Source organism: Myiozetetes cayanensis, unplaced genomic scaffold (assembly GCF_022539395.1).
Source record: "Myiozetetes cayanensis isolate MyiCay16 unplaced genomic scaffold, myiCay2020 scf21, whole genome shotgun sequence".
In the NCBI taxonomy this organism is placed as follows: domain Eukaryota; kingdom Metazoa; phylum Chordata; class Aves; order Passeriformes; family Tyrannidae; genus Myiozetetes; species Myiozetetes cayanensis.
In genome coordinates this window covers 5,427,844-5,436,074 of record NW_026087423.1, presented here as the reverse complement: position 1 = coordinate 5,436,074, position 8,231 = coordinate 5,427,844, and the positions used below count along the sequence as shown (strand labels likewise).

At 54.3% G+C, this 8,231-nt stretch overlaps 1 protein-coding gene across 2 annotated transcripts in view; it reads right to left on the bottom strand.

Moving 5' to 3' along the window:
* Positions 1–8,231, bottom strand: part of LOC126641674 (immunoglobulin lambda-1 light chain-like) — a 34,849-nt gene that overhangs the window by 19,688 nt on the left and 6,930 nt on the right. Inside the window, exon 1 of one of the 2 annotated variants that reach the window (XM_050318632.1) lies at positions 1,772–1,820. The exons of the other annotated variant lie outside the window; for it this stretch is intronic. Coding sequence (XP_050174589.1) covers positions 1,772–1,817 — 46 coding nt within the window. The 5' untranslated portion in view covers positions 1,818–1,820. Of the gene's footprint in view, positions 1–1,771; positions 1,821–8,231 lie in introns of those variants that run through there. 2 annotated transcript variants of the gene reach the window in all.

The window sequence follows — 8,231 nt, the reverse complement described above, 5'->3', positions numbered from 1 at the left end:
AGTGCCAGGAGGCCTGTCACTTCCACATCCTCAGCACCACTGAGGGTCTCTCTGCGCCAGCACAGAGCAGGTGATCTTGATGGTTTCTTCCACATTGGCTGACACAGAGGGGGCTGACTCAGGGAACCTGAAGAGAAGATAGAGAGAGGGGGAAAAGAAGGTGAGTCTGCCAGTGGCCCAGGAGTACACACCTACCCAGAAAAGGTTAAAGAGAATGCAATAGTGGGAGGAGAGCAGACAAGGACATGGTCACAGGCACAGCTGGGGAGTGGAGCCCAGCCCAGTGCATCCCAGCACAGAGGCAGTAGCAGGACAATATGGTCATTGGAAATAAGAGGCAGTGGGGAGGGGGACAAAGACACACCTAGAGGTTTGTAGGGACCAGGACAATGGTCCACAGACACAAAGTGAGCTCCAGGGCTCTAGAAAACCAAAGGGGGGACATTCATAGCCATGGTTGTACAGAGACAAAAAACTCCTGACTCAGCTCCACATTCACAACTGTGCTTGGCCATGAGAAGGACAGAAAAACTGCATTTTTAATTCTACTTTACGTGACTTGAAAATCTTTGTCACTATACCAGCAGGAATGCTGCTGTCCACGCCACCACAGAAATAGACAGCCTCGTCCTCGGCTTGGACCCCAGTGATGGTTAATGTGGCTGTGGAGCCAGACTGGGATCCGGAGAATCGCGAAGGGATGTTCGAGGGTCTGTTGGTGTTTTCATAGATCACAGTGACAGGGGCACTGCCAGGAACCTTCTGCTGGTACCAGCCATATTCGTTGTAACTGCTACCAGAGCAGGTGATCTTGATGGTTTCTCTCATGCCAGCTGACACCGAGGACGGCTGACTCAGTTGATGCTGCCTGGAGCAGAGAACCCCGAGAGGGAGAATAGAGAGGGGAAAAGAGAGGGGTTCAGGAACACAGTCCTCTCCTGGGCTGGAGGATGGGTAATGCCACTATCAGATGAGAATGGATGCAACCATAGCCATGGGGAAATAAGGGGAGCAGAGGCCAGTCCAACGCATCCCAGCACAGAGACAGAATCTTAAAACGAATGGAGGACATGGTCACTTGTAACAAGAGTTGGTGAAGGGAGAGACAATGTTACTGATTTTAGTAGGGAGCAGAACAATGTTCCCCAGCAAAAATGTCACCTCCCATTCCCTGGGACAACAGAGACAACATTCCCTATCATGGCTGTGCAGAGGGTACAGGAACCTACCTCAGTCTCACAGCCAGACAAGAGGAAAGATTTTGGCCCCTCTCCCTCATATTTTGGAGTCTGTCTCACTTTTTTTTTTTTTTTTTTGACTTGTTGCCAAAAGACACCATAGCTGCCACTGCTGCTGTCGTAGCCACCACAGAAATAGACAGCCTCGTCCTCGGCTTGGACCCCAGTGATGGTTAATGTGGCCGTGGAACCGGATGCGGATCCGGAGAATCGCGAAGGGATGTCCGAGGGTCTCTTGTTGTCGAGATAGATCACAGTGACAGGAGCACTGCCAGGGACCTTCTGCTGGTACCAGCCAGCATAAGCATAGCTGCTGCTAAGGCCCGAGCAGGTGATCTTGACGGTGTCTCCCACCTTGTGAGACAATGAGGATGGCTGAGTCAGCGCTGCCTGGACCAGGGAACCCAGAGAGGGAGAGGAGAGAGAAGACAAGGGTCACTCAGTGCACCAGCAGCACAGCCCTCCCTGGGCAGGGGGAGGGGACCACTGTGCCCAAAGGCCCCATCCAGGCACAGCGAGTCTGGCCTTGGCACCTGAGGTGTGGGCGAGCAGCGCGAGGAGGAGAGGGACCCAGGCCATGGTGTGATCCCACCAGCTCCGTGTCCCCACGATGATGGGGCTGTGCTGTGGACCCTGACTCACATTTAAGCCCCCACCTGCCCAGGCACAGCCCCTCCATGGATATGTGGTCATCAGTGTCCCCCGGAGCTCTTGTCCCAGTGCTCCCCCTGCCCACTGTGGGCACCTCTGGACCACCAAAAGGCAGCACGATCACTCTGGGCTGCCTGCTCCTTCCCCAGCACTGCTGCTGAGCTCTCAGCTCAGCCAAGGACCACCCAGTCCATGTTCCTGCCCAGCAGGACCATGGCCTGGCTGCACTCCTGTCACAGGGCAGGGGACAGCCCCACCTGGCACAGGGACACATCCACCTGCTCTGCAGCACCCAAGCCTGCTTGCTGCTTCCTGGTCCCCGGCTGGCCACGTTACCTGAGCACTGACCAGCAGCAGTGACAGAGGAGCTGGGCAAACCACATACTGCTTCAAACGAGGTGCCACACTGGGCCTCTCTTAATTGTCACAGGGGAACCTCCAAGCAGAGAAGTGGGGTTGTGAAAGGACACTGGAACCACACCAAGAGCAGGAGCTTCAAGGCTACCCAACAGGAAGGAAACACAAGCCTCCAGGTCCTCCAAATTCAAAGCAAGATGGGGGTTTCCAGTGGCTTCCCAACAACCATGAGTAGACTTTGGTTGGAATTCACATTTATCAACTGCCCATAGCATCCTCCCACTCTTGTCCAGCCTGGGGCAGCTCCAAGGAAATTTGGGGAGCAGAGCCCAGCCCAACGCATCCCAGCAGATAGGCAGCTCTGGCAGCAGGGAGAGGACATGGTTGTCACTAGCAAGAGACAAAGGGGTGAGGGATGAAGACACATCATGATTTTAGTAGGGACCAGGACATAGACAAAAACTCACCACCAGTGGTCTAGGACACAAAAGGAGGTACATTCATATCAGTGGTCATGAAGAGGAGACAAAAACCTGCACCAGTCCCACATCCAAAACTCTGCCTGGCCATGGAAAAGACATAAAAGCTCTATTTTTAATTCTTCTGTACCTGATTTCAAAAATCTTTCTTTGTCTCTATACCAGCATCAATGCTGCTCTCCCAGCTACCACAGAAATAGCCAGCCTTGTCCTCGGCTTGGACCCCAGTGATGGTTAATGTGCCCGTGGAGCCAGACAAGGATCCAGAGAATTGTGAAGGGATGTCTGAGGGTCTCTTGTCATTGAGATAGATCACAGTGACAGGGGCACTGCCAGGGACCTTCTGCTGGTGCCAGGCATAGTAGTCATGGCTACCCCCAGAGCAGGTGATCTTCACGGTGTCTCCCAGGTTGGCTGACAGCGAGGATGGCTGACTCAGTGATGCTGGACCAGGGAATCGGACAGGGAGAGGAAAGACAGGAGCAAAGGTGGGTCACCCAGTGTCCTGGGAGCACAGAACTGCCTGGACAAGGTTACAGGGAATGCCATAGCCAGACAACAGACATGGATATGGTCACATGGGGAACAGAGCACAACCCAGTGCATCCCAGCACAGAGACAGCTCTGGCAGCAGCAGCAGGAGTTGGTTATCAGTAGCAAGGAGCAGATGGGTGAGGGACAAAGCAACACCCTGAGTTTTGTAGGAACCAGGACAATGGTGTCCCTAGCCAGAAAGTCACTCCTGTTCTCTGGGATACAAAGGAGAGGATATTTCTCACCACGGCTGGGCAGAGGCGACAGGAACCTACCTCAGCCCCACAGCCAGACAGGAGGGAGAGGGGCCAAAACCTTTCCTCTGATTTTGGGTTCTATCTCACTTCCTGCTACTCATTGTCAAAAGACACCATAGCTGCTGCCACTGCTGCTGTCCCTGCCACCACAGAAATAGACAGCCTCGTCCTCAGCTTGGACCCCAGTGATGGTTAATGTGCCCGTGTTGCCGGATGTGGATCCGGAGAATCGCGAAGGGATGTCCGAGGGTCTGTTTGTGTTATCGTAGATCACAGTGACAGGGGCACTGCCAGGGACCTTCTGCTGGAACCAGCCATAGTAGCCATTGCCCCCAGAGCAGGTGATCTTGACGGTTTCTCCCACCTTGGTTGACAATCGGAGTGGTGCTGCCTGGACCAGGGAACCTGGAAAAGGAGAGGAGAGAAAAGGTGAGCTCAGTCAGTGCCCCAGGAGTACAGACCTGCCCAGAAAAGGTTCTAAGGAGTGCAATAGCAGGAAGAGGAGGACAGACTAGGACAAGGCCACTGGCACATTTGAGGAGCAGAACTCAGCCCGGTGCACCCCAGCACAGAGGCAGGAGCAGGACAATACGGTCATCAGGAATAAGAGGCAGTGGGGTGGGGGACAAAGACACATATCATGAGTTTTGTAGGGAACAGGACAATGGTCCATAGACACAAAGTCACGTCCAGAGATCTTGGAAACAAAAAGGGGGGGAACATTCATAGCCATGGTTGTACAGGGGAAATCAAAACTTGCACTAGCCCCACATTCATTACTCTGTTTGGCCATGAGAAGGGCAGAAAAACTGCATTTTTAATTCCTCTGTATCTCACTTGACAATCTTTGTCACTATACCAGCAGTACTGCTGCTGTCCCAGCTACCACAGAAATAGACAGCCTCGTCCTCGGCTTGGACCCCAGTGATGGTTAATGTGGCCGTGGAACCGGACTGCGGATCCGGAGAATCGCGAAGGGATGTCCGAGGGTCTCTTGTCATTCCAGTAGATCACAGTGACAGGAGCACTGCCAGGGACCTTCTGCTGGTACTAGCCAGCATAAGCATAGCTGCTGCTAAGGCCCGAGCAGGTGATCTTGACGGTTTTTCCCACCTTGGTTGACAATGGGAATGGCTGACTCAGTGGCGCTGCCTGGAAAAGGAGAGGAGAGAAAAGGTGAGCTCAGTCAGTGCCCCAGGAGTACAGACCTGCCCAGAAAAGGTTCTAAGGAGTGCAATAGCAGGAAGAGGAGGACAGACTAGGACAAGGCCACTGGCACATTTGAGGAGCAGAACTCAGCCCGGTGCATCCCAGCACAGAGGCAGCAGCAGGACAATACGGTCATCAGGAATAAGAGGCAGTGGGGTGGGGGACAAAGACACATATCATGAGTTTTGTAGGGAACAGGACAATTGTCCACAGACACAAAGTCACGTCCAGAGCTCTAGGAAAAGAAAAAGGGTGGGCATTCATAGCCATGGTTGTACAGGGGAAATCAAAACTTGCACTAGCCCCACATTCATTACTCTGTTTGGCCATGAGAAGGGCAGAAAAACTGCATTTTTAATTCCTCTGTATCTCACTTGACAATCATTCTTTGTCACTATACCAGCAGTACTGCTGCTGTCCCAGCTACCACAGAAATAGACAGCCTCGTCCTCGGCTTGGACCCCAGTGATGGTTAATGTGGCCGTGGAACCGGACTGGGATCCGGAGAATCGCGAAGGGATGTCCGAGGGTCTCTTGTCATTCCAGTAGATCACAGTGACCGGGGCACTGCCAGGGACCTTCTGCTGGTACCAGCCAGCATAAGCATAGCTGCTGCTAAGGCCCGAGCAGGTGATCTTGACGGTGTCTCCCACCTTGTGAGACAATGAGGATGGCTGAGTCAGCGCTGCCTGGACCAGGGAACCCAGAGAGGGAGAGGAGAGAGAAGACAAGGGTCAGTCAGTGCACCAGGAGCACAGCCCTCCCTGGGCAGGGGGAGGGGACCACTGTGCCCAAAGGCCCCATCCAGGCACAGCGAGTCTGGCCTTGGCACCTGAGGTGTGGGCGAGCAGCTCGAGGAGGAGAGGGACCCAGGCCATGGTGTGATCCCACCAGCTCCGTGTCCCCATGATGATGGGGCTGTGCTGTGGACCCTGACTCACATTTAAGCCCCCACCTGCCCAGGCACAGCCCCTCCATGGATATGTGGCCATCAGTGTTCCCCAGAGCTCTTGTCCCAGTGCTCCCCCTGCCCAGTGTGGGCACCTCTGGACCACCAAAAGGCAGCACGATCACTCTGGGTTGCCTGCTCCTTCCCCAGCACTGCTGCTGAGCTCTCAGCTCAGCCAAGGAACATCCAGTCCATGTTCCTGCACAGTTGGACCATGGCCTGGCTGCACCAGGAACTCCTGTCACAGGGCAGGGGACAGCCCCACCTGGCACAGGGACACATCCACCTGCCCTGCAGCACCCAAGCCTGCTTGCTGCTTCCTGGTCCCCGGCTGGCCACGTTACCTGAGCACTGACCAGCAGCAGTGACAGAGGAGCTGGGCAAACCACGTTCTGCTTCAAACGAGGTGCCACACTGGGCCTCTCTTAATTGTCACAGGGGAACCTCCAAGCAGAGAAGTGGGGTTGTGAGAGGACACTGGAACCACACCAAGACCAGGAGCTTTAAGGCTACCCAACAGGAAGGAAACACAAGCCCCCACATCCTCCAAATTCAAAACGAGATGGGGGTCTCCAGAGGTTTCACAGCAAACACGAGTAGACCTGGGATGGGGTTTGTACCAAAAACTGCCCACAGCATCCTCCCACTCTGGCCAGCCTGGGGCAGCCCCTCTGCTGCCTGCCCACAGCACAGCCCATGGCAGCCTCCAAAGGAGTCAGTGGGGGCTGCTCTGCACCACGGTGTTACACACTGGCACCTGGCTGTCCACAGCCCCTTTGCCTCCTGGTGGCCGGGTGAACTCAGACTGTGCAGTGGAACCACACTGACACCGTGTGGGGATGAGAAGGGCCTCAGGGACAGCACTGGAGGAACTGAGAGCAGAGCCTGGCACAGGACTATATCTTTGCTGTCTCTCACCTCTGCCACAGCTCCCACCACATCCAGAGATTCCTCCAGTCCCGGCCACAGCCTTCAGGGCTTCTGCATGGCACAGCAGCCCATGCTCACAGGGAGAGCCTCTCACACAGACACAGGGTCCTTCAGCACAGTTGCTCTCACCAGAGACGAGTGGTCATCAGCCCTCCATTGGCACAGAGCCCATGGACCAGAGTAGGATGCCCAGAGATACTGACAGGGATTCTCCCATCTTTCCTGTTGCTGGTGGGGCAACAGCACCAAGCCCAGGACAAGGTGTTGTGAGGACAGCATCAATTAGTCACACCACAGCTCTTTAGTGCCAGGAAGCCTGTCACTTCCACATCCTCAGCACCACTGAGGGTCTCTTTGTGCCAGCACAGGTCATAGTGATAGGGGCATTGCCAGGGACCTTCTGGTGAAATTAGCTATAGGCACTGCTACCCCCAGAGCAGGTCATCTTGACAGTTTCTCCCACACTGGCTGACAAGGAGGACAGCTGACTCATTGATGATGCTCCAGGGAACTTGAAGAGGAAGAAAAGAGAGGGGAGAAGAGTGGGGGTCAGCCCCACAGTTCTCTCCTGGGTAGTTGGAGGGGAATGCTGCAGTCAGATGAGAATGGATGCAACCACAACCAGAGGGAAATTTGGGGAGCAGAGCCCATTCCCAGTGCAGAGGCAGCTCTGTCAGCAAAAGGAGGACATGGTCAGTGGGAGCAAGAGACTGGGGGACAAAGGAACCCTATGAGATTAGTAGGGAACAGGACTGGTCCATAGACACAAAGTCATCTACAGTGCTCCAGGACACAAAAGTGGGCACATTCACTGTCATGGTCATACAGAGGAGACAAAAACCTGCACAAAAACCTCCCTCATGCACAACTCTACTTGGCCATGAGAAGGACAGAAAAATGCATTTTTACTCTTTCATACCTCATTTCCACATCTCTCTGTGTCACAATACCAGCATCACTGCTGTCGTCCAAGCCACCACAGAAATAGACAGCCTCGTCCTCAGCTTGGACCCCAGTGATGGTTAATGTGCCCGAGGTGCTGGATGCGGATCCGGAGAATCGCGAAGGGATGTCTCGAGGGTCTCTGGTCATTTTTGCAGATCACAGTGACAGGGGCACTGCCAGGGACCTTCTGCTGGTACCAGCCATAGTAGCCATTGCCACTACCAGAGCAGGTGATCTTGACGGTTTCTGCTGGGTAGGATGACACCAAGGAAGGCAGACTTACGGATGAGGTCTGGACTAGCAAACCTGGAGAGGAAAAATGGAGAAGGGAGAAGACACAGATCAGACAGCACCCATTTAGCATAGCCAACTCCCAGGCAGTGGGAAGGGCAGTGCCACAGTCAGAGGAGAATGGATGCAACCACTGACACGGGGAAACTTGAAGAACAGAGGCGAGTCCAAGGCATCCCAGCACAGAGACAGCTCTGGGAGTATTAGGAGGACGTGGTCATCAGTAGCAAGAAAGAGTGGGGTCAGGGACAGAGCCACACTATCAATTTTGCAAGGACCAGGACAATGGTCTAGAGACAAAAATTCACCTCCAGGGCTCTAGGAAACAAAAGGGGGATTATTCAGAGCCAGTCATGCAGAGGAGACAAAAACCTGACCTAGCCCCATATTC